Below are 16,120 nucleotides of genomic sequence, written 5' to 3' on the forward strand. Positions count from 1 at the left end.
AAGAGTGAAGTTCTTGAACGTATTTTTTCATTGAGTTTCACAGAAGCATTCAGTGTCACAGGACAGTGTTAAAGAATACAGCTTCTATAACTTGTGCTATTTTTAGCAGAATTAAATTTGGAAATTGGATTGTTTCTTTGCCCTCTATCTGCTGATGATTCACCTGTCTGCTCAGATTTCAGTCCTTTCTGTGTGCAAATATACAGGAGAGAGTTCACCTGGCTGTAAGAGGCTCAGCCAGAAAAGACATTGAATTTCAGTAGGAAAAACTTCAGCTGCCTTCTGGTTTTTCTAAAGAAAGACACCCAAAAAAACTTCTACAATGCAGATGTAACATTCTAAAAACAAACATATATTTTAAAATTAGATATTAAGGTGAAAGAAGACCAGCCAGCATTGTGGTATGTTGGACGTTTAACATATTTGGATGACATTGCTATCAGGACACCTTAGCATCTAATTAAATTAAAAAAAAAAAAAAATCAGAGTCCTAAAATCTGAACCCAAAGTGAACAGCTCTGTCATGTTCAAAGATTGTGAAAATTTGGTACAGAAGACTGAGAGGAAAAGAAATCCCCTTCCAAAATGGTACATTAAAAACCTCAGAAGGTTATCTGTGGAATGCTATACGCAGCCTAGTAGCACCATGACTTTCCTTATCTTGGATTCTGAGCAAGGCTCCTAAATGAGATGCTGATCAATGTAGTCCTCAGTGGCCATGAGAAACCCCCACCCATGATGAACGATTTGCCTTTCCCTGGCAAATCCCCGCTGGAAGAGTATTTCCTCCTGGCTGCATCTCCAGTTCTTCTGCTGGTCTGGTTGTAGGGTGTCACGAGGTCTGTGACAGCCTGCATTGGCTGTGACTCCTTCTGGCCATAAGAGGAGGTTCCAAGAGACTGCAGCAGCCTTTGGTCTTACCCCTTATCTCCCAACACACAGGTGAAAGCCTCCTTTCTGAAGGAGAGGCAAAAAATGTAAAGTGGTTCTTTCATCCCAGTGATACTTCGTTAGATAGCAGCTCAGTGTGTGAAAATGGACAGCTGAATGTTCCTGCACCAAAACAACAAACAAAAAACCTAGAAGCCCAAGATCTCACAAAAATGTACCTTTATTTATACACTGAAAAATAGCCCTGTACTCCCCATAGCACCAGGTATCTGTGGGAAACTCAGCACGAGTTTGAAGAATACACCTACTTGCTGGAAATATCCGCGAATGGTGGGAAGGCAGGGGATACAGACAGTATTGATACTGAAATATAGTGATAAGGCAAGAGAAGATTATGCAGGCCACCTGAATCCAAGTTTGTTAGTTTCAGTCACCCTCTCTTCTTCCAAAGACCACACACTTCTCATTCGAAGACTGAAGCGTTAATTTCATACATTGAAAGTGAAGCAATTTTAAAGTAGCTGATTTTTTGACAGAATTAATATCCTTGATGCAAATAATTTTTAGATAATTAATTTTCTTCACCATGAGGCTTAGAAGGTGCTTGGTTCTGAAATGCTAGAAGACTTCATGGCACGGCTGTTCATAATGCTGTTACTGAAACTTGATTCCTTGAGCCAAAGGTAAATCCTTGCTGTAGTTGATTGTACTGGAAGAGAAACAAGTATTTAGAGACCAGACTTGATCACTGAGTCAGAGTATGCAGTTAATTTCCTATGTACAAGGCTTCTGATTTCTGTCACACGTATAGAAAAGACTGCTGTATTGAAAGTTAGGAACTGAATTTACTCCAGTTTACAATAGAGTCTTTATGTATGGGGAAAGACCACATTCCCCATTATCTCTTTCTTGATGGATCAAGGAGAAAGTAGTGTATCATTCTCTATTTAATCTCGTACTAGGAGAATGTCCACACAGAAGAATAAAGATGAGATTTCTCATATTCATAAGCCATTTCCATGGAAAGTAAAGTTATCACAGAGTGGGAATGGTCAACCACCACAGAATGTCACAAGGTTGATGGATAGATACCCCATACACAGCTAAATCACACATCGCTGGCAATAGTGCCCCCCTCACTGTGGTTGCCACTTCATGTATTTCCTGACAAGTTTCAGTAATATAATTTGTATCCAAGTTTAAGATCAAGCAAGTGGGGAAAAAAACTACTTTTTTTCCCCTTTTAAGGAACAGGGAGTAAAGAAAGGTCTTTATCTAGACCCTTCAGATCATCTCCTACTAGGAACAGAGATGTAAATTCTTGCATGAAGAAAAGGCAATTACACTCATACATCATTATCTCAAATTTAGTGAGGATAACCTCCTGTAGTCAAGGATTTACATGTAATGAACTTTTGCAAGTTTACCTGTAATTGACATTTATTTGGAATTTAAAATCTGTCTTACCAAGTAGACCGTCTCATGTAAAGTTTCCATGAATCACTTCCAGATTCTCTTCCTCCACCAGTGTGCTTTTCACCACCTGTAGGAAAAAGGTTATAAATGAAAATTTGAAATTTTTTCTGGGCATGGGAATCTGGACTAACTCCAAGAGGTGACACGTTTTATAAGTATTAATGGGAAAAACTACTCCTTCGCCCTTGTTCCAAAACTGAAATAAATTATCAGAACACCACTGCATACAACTCACACAGCTAGCTCTCTCCTTATGCTTGCTCCAAAAAAACATCTGCATAGAGTTGAAAGTCTCATCATGCTAGCACCTTTGCTTTGCAGGGATTTTTTGTTTTAACATGAGATGAGACTAAATGATGTGCTGGTTCTTGTACTGTTTAAATTGTAAAGTTAATATTTCTTCTTCCCTCCTACCACTCCCTTCAGAATACAGAAAAAGAGAAACAAAGGCAAAAATGTATTTTTTAAATGGTTAACTTTCTCACAAAAATATTTCACACTGTAATTTCTATATACACGTGCAAACACACACCACAAAAAATGCTCAAGACTGTTTCAATTAAAAGTGTTTTAAACAGTTTTCCACTCACCCACATCTCTAAACACATTCAGAACCTACTTCTGAGTTACATTCCCTTGATGTGGGTGGGAAAAATGCTACATGGAATATTTCAAAAACAAGTAGAGACATTTTAAAAAGCTGAAATCTAGTCAATTTCTATTTTCTGCTAAAGCAGTATAATTCAAAATTAACTTCATTGATTTCTTCTCATTTAGTAATTTAAATGGACTGATTAAAACCTTGAAAAGTATGATGAGGACACCTAAAAACTGTACTAGTTTTACAGTGATATCTTTCAGACTCATGAGGGGGAAAAAAAAAGTCAAGCCTGAGGAATAATACCAAGTCTCTAGATCTGATGCTAGAGGATTTCATCATTTAAAGGATAAAGAAAAAAATAAGTAACATACCAAAAGCACCTCCTATCTCTGCCCCACTGGTTGGGATGTTGACATTCACAATGCCACAGTCAGATCCCTTTGGCCTACAAAGAAAGTTAAGACACAACTACTCCTCAGGATCAGGAAAGACTCCATCCCTAAAACGGGTGCTATGAAATGCTGAACTAGCATTGTGCACCAGTTTACAAAAGACATGAAAGACTGATCTTATGCTTCAGGAAAATAGAAAAACAATTTAAATTATACCCAAGCCAGCGGAAAATCCTTCCCAAATCCCTAGTAAAGATACTGCTGGAAAGACCTTGTTTTACTTCATTATTCCAGGCAAAAACCTCCTCTTCCTCCTAAAAGTAACATATGTCACTGGTTAAAACATGACCATTCAAAGCAAAGCAGTTGCAAAGAAGCACTGTGAGAAAAAAACCCTACATACCACAGCCGTAATGCAAATATACTAAACACCACTTGGCAAATACACGTGCATCAAGTCAGGGATATGATACCTCCACCACTGTACAAAACATACAACCTGTTTTTGAGCAGGTTGACAAGGGCAATAAAAGTCTATTCCTGTACACACTCTCAACTCCAGTGCTCTTCACAGAAAATGCATAAATGTAGGTACACATTGGGGTAAGCTATGACAGTGGATATCCCATGGTGCAGAACAACAGTTATCACTTCTTCAGTGCCAAGACAATTACATGAACATGACACACATCTGAAATCTCTCTCCTGACTCTTCCTATCTTGTGTTATTTTACCTTAAATTTCAGCACATACAGTATGGGGGCAAATGTCTCAGTGTGGACAATGGGTGCATTATGAGGAAGGCCAGTCATAATGGTTGGTTCAACATAGTTTCCAGGGCGATTTATAACCTTCAAAACATACAAAAGAAGAAACAACTCAGTAATTTCAAACCAGAATCCTGCTTGGTACTAGTGTCAGAAGGGAATCCTTCATGACCTGGTTATTATAGTTGTGCCTAGGAATCAGAAATAGAAGGTCAGGTCATCTGAGTAGGTAACTTTAATTTTATTCATTTAAAATACAGAAGTATAGCTTAGTCTACTAGGCAGGTAATCAAATCTCAAAGTCTAGCAGCTCACAAAAACCCACTTCCTTTCTCCTACTTTTAAGTAGGATTAGTAAGCTGATTAGAACTTTAAAGGCTTTAGGAATAAAGCAAGAATTGCCAGAACATTAAGTCCGTAAGAATTAAACATACCCTATCATGAAGATATGCAAGTGACTCTCTTTAATCTTTGGTATTTCCTGAAGTTGGATATTGTGAATCCAGGGATAGAACAGCAATTTTTCATTGTGATGTGTTTGATATTCACCATTTACATCACTGTTTGTATTTTCACTATCACCTGCAACTAGGGAGTAGTGCAAGGAACAGACAAAAACCCTTAGCCGTTCCTTGGAGAAGAAGGTAGCTTCTAAGCAGACCCATCTTCACCCAAAAGACAGGACCGCAATTCAAACATTCTCAGACTAACTTAACATCCTTTAATGGCTGACAGAACAAACTGAGATACAATCTTGGCCTAAGCCACAATGTTACTGTATTTTTTTCCTAAAGCACTAAATGTAGCAGTGATAATAAAGATAAGTCACCTTTCCACCACAGACCACAGAGCCACCCTGCTGTTTTGCATGTTCTACAGCATCAAGGAACATTTTCACTGCTTCTTTTGTATGAAGAGGCCCATACAGAGTGTCAGCTAAAAGCAAAAGATCCAAAGACATACTTTCAGCAAAACTGTATATGCTTGCAAATATTCTTATCATAACATTTTGTGAGTGATTATTTAATCTGTCCATGATGAGCAGTACTAGCTGGATTCTTCATCTCCCTTTCACATTCTAAATGAAACCAGCTATCCCCACTCCCTGGTAAACAGCTTTGATTTATAATACCTTTAGAATTTGAACAGAAAGAAACAAACAGAAATTTTTCTCCTAAACTCGTGAGTTGGAAATAGCTACTTACAATCCCATGGATCACCGATGCGGACCTGGGCATAGGCCTTAGCAAGCTTTGCCACCACCTCATCATGGATGCTTTCATGGAGGAACTAAACAAAATGTGGTAAGAAGGTTGTAACTATTCCTGAAGTACTACTGCATTTTGAGGCAGGCTGAATGAAGTGCAGAGATAGTGTTGCTCATAGTCAGCAAATCCCAGTTGAGCACATGAGCAAGGTCTTGAAACAGCACCAACACCATGAAATTAAGATTTAAAATCTTCACCATGATTTAAAAGCAGCAAGGAAACAAATACTTGTTTTAATTTTACACCATCTCAGATCAATGGTATCAATGTGTTCTATAAACTCTTCAGTTAAGTGTTTTAAAACAAATATTAAAGTGATTTTTATTGCTATAATTTGAGGAATCACTGCCCTTCCTATGCACCCAAAGTTAACCCACATCAATTTTGACAAATATTTACCCAATCAACCCAACTCTGGAAAGACCATACAGACATAGGCTGACACCTTTAAACTTGTTGAAAATGACTGGTTAAAAATTAATAATAAAGTAAGCAAGACAACCCGCCTTGCTTTGCTGAAATATAAAGCCTGCACCAAGATTTGTAGCAGGCACAAGCAAAGAAGCTCTGGCGATGCAAAGAGAAAGAAAGATAGGAAGTACAGTACGGTTTATATTCCAGAGTTTTAGCACCTGCTACATTTAGAAACATACACAAAGAAACTCTTTAGAACTAGAACTATAGTGGAATGACAAACTACCACCTTATTTTCACATCATACTGATTTTTGACAACATAAAAATATGTTTCAATGATTATTTGTTGCTCTCCATAATATTAGGATTTGGTAGGCATTTACTGAGCTAATTCAGATTTGAGTTTAAATTCAGAGCTACCCAAATTAGATAATACACACTTACTCACCAGCCTTCTAGCTGTTGTGCACCTTTGACCCGCTGTTCCCACAGCAGCAAACAGAGCAGATGGGATGACAAGGTTCAGATCTGCATCTTCAAATACTTAAAAATTAAAAGATCAGCACGTTACTGAAGTAAACAGGTTCACAAGACTTAAGACACTAAATGTAATAAACTGAAAGGTTGTCAAAAAGCATTAGGGATAGTCACACTAGCATAGCACACTAAAATGCAAGAAACACCTCAAAACTCCTATTACTTTTACATCTGGAATTAGACATGCAAACAACTGAACAGAGCCTTTTGCAATAAAGCTTGCAAAGAACCTCAGCTTCATTTTAATTCAAGAAACTACAAGTGATTTCTTGCCATTTCATCAACTTGTCCTCTCACTGAGGAGATGTCTAGCAGCACAAAGAAACAATGGTAAAGGGTATCTAGATGGCATGCACAAAAAGTAGCTAAAGCACATAGGTACTCAATAATGTAAAAGATAAATAAACTGAACAAATTAATCTGGCTAGAAGGTACTGGGATGTCTAAAGCAAAGCTAGTATGTATAAGACTCAAAGGATCCCCAAAATATCACTGAGCTTAACCAGCCTCACAGAACTCTGAGGATCCAAAATTATTATTAAATTTGGGACAAAGTTCAACCAAACAATGTTTATGCCATCATTCAAAGCCAGTTCCAGAAAAAGCAGGACTTTCATATGAAAAAAGGAAACTTTTTTTTTTAAAGTATAAAGCAAGTTTATGCTATTATTTGCCTTATGCAAAGCTCAAGGCTTGCTCAAATGTGGTTTTCAAAATAACTTCAATGTTCTAGATAGGCAACTACATTTGTTAGTAATATGAGAAAGGTGAAACAGAAGGCTACAACACAACAGGACAGCAATTTAGGTATTTATCTAGCTTATATTTTCTCTGTCACACTGCTCAACTTCACAGTATTTATGTTATGTTTATCTGGGAAATATATGATACCCGAAGCTACTTAAACCTGTAAAATATCCTACTGAAATAACTACCTGCATGTTTTGCTTTCAAGTAGACCGTATATATATGTACTTATATTCTAAAATGCTAAAATCTAATAGATTATAATGATCCTAAAATAAATTTATTTAGCATTGTCCACATCTCATTACTAAAGCTTCCTGCTTCTCCCACTCCCTTCTTCACTTCAGTGGTGAATACACATTAGAACTTGAACTTCCCTTTTTTTTTTATTTAAAGCATCACCCCTCCACAATCCTGATGACAGAAAAAAACCACAACATTCTACTACATACTTTTTAAACCCCTGATGTGGGAAAAAAAACCAGGGAGGAGCACAATTTGCTACAAACAATTGTATTAAAACTTCTAAATATCATCTACGGGACTAAATTTCTACCATGCATATTACCAATAATAGCATTGTTTCCTCCCAGTTCCAGCAGACTTCGACCTAATGAAAACACACAGAACAAGTTATGTCATGCACACATGTATTCACTGCACCTCAGTGAGCTCACCTCTAACTAGAGATAAGTTTCATTAAACATATTTTTCTGGATAGACAAAAAGATTTAGACATCACAGTCAACTAATCACTTTAGCCAAAGCAGAAAATTACACTGAATAGTACATCTGTCACATATTCTGAAGAAAGATACCTGGAGAACAGTTAGGGTAGAAAGAAACTTAAAAACTACTGTAAAGAAAAAGGTGAAATCAGTTGCAGCATAAATAGTATGATGCAGAGAAAGAAAAGGAGGTACTACAGAGATCAAAATGCATACATAAAATTTAACCAAGCTTATTTATTTCTCTGGCAACTGTTTTGTCTCATATCTGGGAGAAGGAATTACCATCTACTTCTGGATGAACCTTTGTAATCTGTTTTTGGTTTTTTTTTTAACACTCATATGAACTTCAAATCTATAAAATGAGAAAATCCTGTTCACAAGGTTTTCTGTTTAAAACTAAAAACTTAGAATCCAGCAGATGTGCACAGACTCATGCCTGTACAATTTTAAATATCTGTAAGAAAATTTGTAAAAAAAACCCCTCAAAAATCATAACTTTTTCTCCTGTATTTACAAGGAGTAAAAGGCAAGGGGGAATTTCTCCACAAGCTGTCAAAAGACCATGGGCCCTGGCTGCTCATCTTGACAATCTCCATACAGTTATATTCATGGAACCACACCCCAGAATTAACTGTAGGACTGTGAATTTGTGGACACCCTGGAAAAAAAGCTGAGTTGTGGCACAGCTAACCAAAAAACACAGTATCTAGCTCTGAGCTGTTTTAACATCCTATTTCCACCAAGCCTAAAGAGAAAAAAAGGTAACACAAGAGGTAAGTGAAACAAGCTGTTCTTTTTAAAATCCTATGGGTCTCCCCTGCCTTTCCCAGCCATGGGAAGAAATGGTGGAGATGCCACACACTCACCAAATCTCTCCTGGACCATGAGCGCTACCTGCTTGCCCACTTCTGTGCTGCCAGTGAAGGACAACAGGTCCATTCTCTCATCTCTCGCCATTGCTGTTCTGTACAACAGGAGACAAAGCACCATGTTCAGCAGAAGAGCAGACAACTGGAAGACCTGCCTGCACCTTCCACATAAACAAGCCTCAGCCTGGGAGATCTTTTACAGTCCGAGCAACTTCTTTGAAAGTATCAAGTGACAGCAGACGACAGGAAAGCTGCTGCTTAGTCAGAAGAGAGGAACAGACTCTTTTCAGACCACAAAAGCATCACCTGTCCTACTTTTGAAATTTGATCTAAAGTACATCAGAGTTAATATTTTAAGAGATCAGCTCCAATTGTTATGTTCTCTAAGAAAATATGCATACCTATGACTTTTTTTAATACTTACCATCTGTTTTTTCTTCTCTTGAAATGAAAAGATACACTTGAATACACATTTGTACCAGGAACCTCCACTTCGTAATAATAAAACAAAACAATTTGTACAGCTTCGAGGCTGTACAAGCACAGGTATGCACCTGTGAGCAAGTGCAGAGTCCTGTATGAGTACAAAAAATGAGGATGTATTCTCCTCCACAAGTGATCCAAAAGGCCAGTGATCAGAATAACTTTAAGAGAAGTAGCTCAAAGAAAATTCTTTATCCTATATACATCTTCACAAAACACAAGAAACATTACCTACCCAATGTCTGCTCCACCACAAACCAGAGAACAGATTGCTCCAGGCAGTTTGTTATCCTCTAAGACTTTGGCAGTTATCCTAGAATCAAAGATGTAAACATTTCAGAGATTTCTGAGATGTGTATATAGTAGGGAATGAACCATTAAACCTGTCTGACCATGTACATGAAGCAGCTACAGGTTTTTTAAAAGCAGCAGTCTTGCAGTTAGTTGTCATGTAGTTTGTACAATATGTAACACACTTGTCCCATCAAGGACTTTGGTGTTACAACCATAACTCATACAGAAGTAAGAAACTAAAATCTATTCATTATGCATCCACACAGCTGGCACAGACAAGCATTAGATCAGCATGTAAAATCCTTGGCCACACAGCCTTTCACCATTAGAAAAAGGCATTTATATAACTTCATGTTTTTACATGAAGTACCTGAAAGTAGTCTGGGGCCATTGTTGTCATGAATTAATATTAAAGCTACAAGACTTACTAATTAGTTATTTTAAAGGCGCCTATTTATATTTAGCATTTAAAAATATATGTTATATATAGCACACAGAGGTAAGTACTTAAAATGCTAACATAGTAAGCAAAGTAACAATGAACCTAGATTAAGTATCATTATGACATCTATTCTTTGGAGTTCTTTTTATCAAGGATCGAGTTTTGGAAACACATGCTATCGTGTTACTAAGTTTGGATAATAAAGACTGCGTGACAGTATCTTCCAGGTATAAGTCTCCACAGCCAGCCAGAAGAATCTGCCAACAAACAAGGTGCTGATGTTGGGATGAGACTCCCCTAAAAAAAGGATCGTTCTGAAACATGACTGCGTGATTGAGGGAAGCTAAATTTTGTGAGAAATTAATCTTCTACAAGAAAGCACACCCCACAGCTAGGCCTGGTTCAGCATAAGCACAGCTCTGGTCCCAGAAAAAACTGGCCAACAGTATAGGTAATATCCTATCTATATTGTTACTTCCTAGGTAACAAGGGGAAAGCAGTTCTTCTGACTACTAAGCACTACCTCAAACAGAAAAGAAGTTGTTTAAAAAACAAAACAGAAAGCAAAGAAACTGGAACTCACTTTGTAACAGCAACACTAATGAGGGATGTTGTAGGAGCACCCTTCCTAAAAAGAAAAAAAAAAAAAGGATTACATTATTTTCTTTTTGATTCTTCAAGAAGAGGAAATAATGTAAATATGCAACTTCTATGTTATGTCAAATACAGCACACTTTGGTTAGGCTGGTTTTCAGGTGCACCTTAGGACAAGAACTCAAGTGTTTCTTTCCACAGCTGAGCATTCAGAGCTTCTACTGAAATCCACATGAACAAGAGCTATGCCAGACATTACAGTTGAGGCAGGCAGACTGAAAGCGAAGCAGTAGCAGGGAGAGGAAATAAAGCTACTTATTTAGATTCTTAATTTTTAGCTACACCAATTCTGAAAAATATTAACTATTCGCTCCCACTGCTGCAAGATCTCAACCTGGGTTCCTTATTAACAGACCATTTGGCTAAGTCCTGGACAGGACTGAGTTTCAATACTGCATAAAAGAGGTTACCATGTAATAAAACAAAGCTCTTTAACTTTAAACCAAAATCTTAAACCAAAAAATGAATAGAAATAAGTAGAAATTAAGCCTACATGAGACAGAATCAAATACACAGAAACACCAGACATTTGATAACAATTTCATGCCTGAGATAATAGCTCTCTAATTCTAATACACTGTTAGCACATCAGAGAGTTGTATCTTACCAGAGGCAAGCGTTTCCACAGATCATTGCAATTGCACTGTTCCACCCATAAACCGCTACAGGGAAGTTAAAGGCCGTGATGATTCCTACTAACCCAACAGGATTCCACTGCTCTATAAGGGCATGGCCAGGTCCTGAAGGCAAAGACACAACGTAATGTAATTTGCATCCATTTAATATTTTTAAAAAGGAAACCATGTGAGGAAGGGGCCTAGCATCACTCCTTTGTCCATCAGAGCATCAGCTTGTGGAGAGCTGTATTATATGTGCTCTGCAGCTTACTGGAACAAGCTTAGCTAGATGTGGAAAAACCTAGTAACACGACATCATGAAGCTTTACTACTTTAACTATTCATTTAACAGAATGGTGATCATTTGCTAATCAATAACTACCAAAAGTAGTAGATTTCTCATTTTTAAGTACACTGCTGAACTTTTTACATACTTTTCTCTAGCACCTTCATTAACAAAGAAATCAAAGATAATCTAATGCTTCAAAGAATGGAGAGAAAATTACTGCCTCTCTTGCTATACACCATAGCCTACATACTTCATTATGTGGTGCTACTGCCTACCAGCACATCTATTCCTAGACAACATGCTTCTTAAATAATTCACACTACAGAGATTTCACTGCACTACATCACTATATATATATAAGACACATCTCCATCTCTCCATTTCTACCAAAAAAACCAACACCCACTCAAAAAAACCCAACCCAAACCAACACACATACACACATACTTACTTTCTGAAGGCAAAATAGGTCCACCTATCATTCGGGACAGACCAACAGCATAGTCGCAGACATCAACATACTCCTGGATCTCCCCAACACCCTCAACAAAAATCTTTCCCATTTCCAAAGAGACCTGGAAAAAATTAAGCACAAGACAATTTTTTTTTAAATTCCTTCCATCACCAATATGTTCTGTCTCCCAATAATGTGAGGTATATCTATTCACTAAGCAACATGTAATACACATTTTTTCATTAATAACCTCTTCCTGAGTTATTCACAGCATAAATAAAGAACACAACAGACAACTAAACAGCAGTCACATTCCCATACAATAGGAAGAAATTGGAAGACGAAATTAATGAACAGAGAAAATTTAAAACTATCTACTGGAAGGAACATCCAATAGTATTGAAGTTAATAGATTTGTATCAACAAAACACTGAATTTCCACGAGGACATTCACATACATGTGGAACAGACATGGAATAAATTAGAAAAAGAGGGATTATTCTGTTCCAGTGAAAGAAAATGGTCATTTACATTTTTCATAAGCAAACTAGTCATTTTACAATATCTCAAAGTGAGTTTGGGAGATTTCATTTTCAGACACTGCTGAGAATGTCTCCACATCATCAGCATTTCACTAAGCTAGGATGTTCAGGATCATTTTTTAATTTAATTTTTTTTTACCTGAAGTGAATCATAAGCTATATCCTTCTGTAAAAAGCATGGTAGGTATACACAGCAGACTTATTGATTATCAGTGAGAATAACCTGGTATTTGAAGACATTTTACTCCAAAAGTGAGAAAATTTACTAACTTAGGAACTGAGAAGTCACCCATTTACCCTTATCTTATTTTACCATTATGCTCTGATATCTAGGTGCAGCTTCCATGCAGATATCACCGACCACTTTTGATTGACAATTGCTGTACTTCAAAAAAGCTGTTAAGTGAGGATCCAGATTCAAAGGATTGCCGCTGTATTTTATACCCCATGCAAAGGCTACAATAAAGGTGACTAAATGTATTTCTAGGTATTTCTATGATGCCTGTGGTCATCTCTGCTGAGGAGACAACATCAAGGGAAACAGCAGAAGAAAGTTATGTAGGTTAACAATATGGGCCTGACTACACATGGAGTTATTCACTGACAGCTGTTTCTGAATAGCAGCACATATAGGCAAGCGCTTTAAAAGGAAAGTGGCAAGTTCCCCACTTGTCTTCTTTTCTTCTCTACCAACTAGCAAGTATTTTAAAGGAGCGGTCTTTCAACCTTTATGTCCTGCGTAGCACGGCAAGAAGATCTCATTAAGACCATCTCACCTTCTGAAGCATTATACCTTCACACGCCAGTTTGCAAAATCCTGCAGATTGCCAGAAAGAGCTCAAGGTTAAAAGCTCTGTATTAGAGGAAGGTCTTTTTCAGAACACTCCAAGTATCAGAAAGTGCCCTATCTGACAGACAAGTAGGAGAACAGCAGAGCAACAGCTGTAACACTCCTCCCAGCCACAGTATGGGCTCAGAATGAGTTAAATTTTATTTTCCTGATACATATTATAATTTTCAGTGTAGGATGCCAGAATGCAATCTTACCTTCTTTTCTTCTTTTTGTTTAATTAAAATTTCTTTAGGCGAGATAACAGAACTAACAGCATTTTAACAATTATTAATATTAGCATTGCAGAGTGGCATGTTAAAAACCAAGAAAAACAGTTTTGACACGCACCCTCACACCCCAATCCTGTGAAGTTAAGCTGCTTCTTAAAACACCTTACCAAGCTTCCTAGAACTTTGATTTTTTGTCTCAGGGCATCACCAATCTGTCGCACTATTTCTCCACGTTTAGGTGCAGGAATCTAGTAAAAACAAAAAAACCCAGAACAGTCTATTTATTGAACATTTGTGACTTCTGCTGCATATATACTGCTAGTTTTCTACATCTGCAGTAATAAATCACTGATGGCTGTGCTTTTTCCCCTATCTTCCCAAGACATTGTTACTCATACATTTTTATCATGTGTGCTACCTTACAAGAAACTGATTCCTGCCTCACAGAGATTGATAACACTGCACACCTTTATGTCTGTTCAAAACTTCAGTTCCACTCTGTGGGAACATTTCTTGAGCAGAATGGACATGACAATATGATGTTGAAATAGGAATTTAGAATGACCACCTTAAGAACTGTGTGAGTTAGGATGATCACTCCTCACAGTGAGGAAGTACGGTGATGCGGCAAGAAAACGACCCAGAAGTAAACCAACTGGAAGCGGAAGTGGGCGGTGACGCGTGTGTGTAAGATAGTAACCAATCATGTATTAGCTTAGACAATATGGACACATATGTAACCAATAGAAATGGTTATGTAGGATGACTAAGGGACTTTAGACTATAAAAGCACAGCTTCTGATAGAATAAAGGTCTTCATTTTTTAGCTGTTGGAGTTGTCTGGAGTCCGTTATTTGTCACTCCCGCCAGCACTCAATATTGTCAAAACCATTCAGACTATTAGTTCTGCTATTTCTGTTCCGCTGCACCACCCACAATGCCCCCAAACAATCAGCTGCACCTCAAGAAACAAGCATTTTCTATGAAAACACATAAGGACATGCATTTTGAAGTGCACTTAACATCACATTTCCAAACTTTTTGTTTCAGCATGACAATGGCTGCTGACATTTATTTTGTTAGCAGATGCCAAGACAAAAAGAAGCCTTAATAATGGAAAAATTTAAATCAATCTACCAAAAATTAATGATTTTTTTAATGTAGTATCAGTATGTTAGATAAACAATAGCTAGGATCAATAATACACCATACGAATGCAACAGGATTTACAGGATTAGAAACTGCTGAAAAGGCAGCCAAAAAGACCAAAGTGATGAATATATAAACCATGCAAACATATAGCTTTACAGGCAAAATCTTTCAGATAAGCTCATTAAAAAACCAAAACTCACAAACTGAAAACAGCTTTGAGATGGGGCTTTAAAGTATTTGATCTGTTGATTCTTTGTTACCTGTTAGACTACTTCCAGATTATTTCCAAACACACTGGGAGCTGGCATGCACTCACCAACATTCTATTCACAAAGTATAACAAAAGAACACGTACTAACATATCCTGAGGAAGCTGAGGAAGCTGTTGCGTTTGTCCTAAACTTTGTTCTCTTAAGGCAAGGTAAAATAATTTGCTGGATAAAATACAGAATGCCCAATATCTTAGAAAATTCAGGCTTCAGCTTGTGTCAAAGAAGTGACAGATAGCCATAAAAACCAAGCCTGGCATGGGCAACAAGAGAATGGATGCTGGCTGGACATAGCCTGTACTGTAGCTTGCTAAGGAAAAATAGCTTAGCGATTGTCTGGCACAGCAACATAACACTAGTTTTGGAATAACACAGTAGCTTTATGAAATACGAGGACAGCTGGTGAACAAAAAAAAAAAATTACACTAGAAAACAGCAGTCTTCCCCACCACACGATCGCAAGTATCCAAATATTCCTCAGAGTTCTCACAGGAGAAAGCAGGTGGCAACAGAAAGTTAAACACACCCACAGGAATAATCTGATTGCTACAAGGTTTCTGGACTTCAGCACACCCCTCAGCAACGGCTTACAGGCACAACTCTTGGTAAATTTGCCAGGCTTTTCAAAACATTTTCCACAAGACAATGTCCTCATCTTTGTATCTAAATGGTACCATGTGCAAGTTGCCTGGGTTTGTTTCTTGAGGTCCTCATTACAAATTCTTGCTTTAGTGCAACATACGCAATATAAACATGTTTTTTACACCTCCCCCGACAGGATAATTTAATGACCTTTACCTGCCAGAGATGTTATAAAAGATAAGTCTCTGTTAACTTACATCAGCCCACACCTTCCATGCCTCTTTGGCCTTCTTTACTGTTTCTTCATAATCCTCCAAACTAGCCTACATGAAGAAGCATGTCAGAGTTAGGAAAAACAAAACCCCAAAACAAACTCATCAGAAAAGCTCCTGCATCCAACTCAGGACATTTCTAGTGAATAGCACTGCACTGCAGAATACCACTTTCACAGAGAGTTTATATCATGTCATAGTTTGGTTCCACTATGGCACGCTGACCTGCTTGAAGTTACTGCTAAGAAAAAGTGTATGTGCTGCTTAAACAAAAAGAAACCTGAGCAGAAATTTTCCTTCAGATGACAAGGGA

At 37.5% G+C, this 16,120-nt stretch overlaps 1 protein-coding gene across 1 annotated transcript; it reads right to left on the bottom strand.

Moving 5' to 3' along the window:
* Positions 1 to 1,351: 1,351 nt before the first annotated feature.
* ALDH7A1 (aldehyde dehydrogenase 7 family, member A1) lies at positions 1,352 to 15,858 on the bottom strand (the record flags this gene model as incomplete). The annotated part of the gene is made up of 16 exons (XM_010188533.1): positions 1,352 to 1,600; positions 2,359 to 2,434; positions 3,340 to 3,413; positions 3,577 to 3,674; positions 4,095 to 4,211; positions 4,957 to 5,063; positions 5,333 to 5,417; positions 6,260 to 6,354; positions 7,664 to 7,705; positions 8,693 to 8,790; positions 9,414 to 9,491; positions 10,498 to 10,542; positions 11,176 to 11,308; positions 11,926 to 12,049; positions 13,700 to 13,780; positions 15,793 to 15,858. Coding segments are annotated over 16 exons (1,374 nt in total), but the record flags the coding sequence as incomplete, so codon positions are not given.
* Positions 15,859 to 16,120: the final 262 nt, after the last annotated feature.

Source organism: Mesitornis unicolor, unplaced genomic scaffold (genome assembly GCF_000695765.1).
Source record: "Mesitornis unicolor isolate BGI_N332 unplaced genomic scaffold, ASM69576v1 scaffold37137, whole genome shotgun sequence".
NCBI classification, from domain to species: Eukaryota; Metazoa; Chordata; class Aves; order Mesitornithiformes; family Mesitornithidae; genus Mesitornis; species Mesitornis unicolor.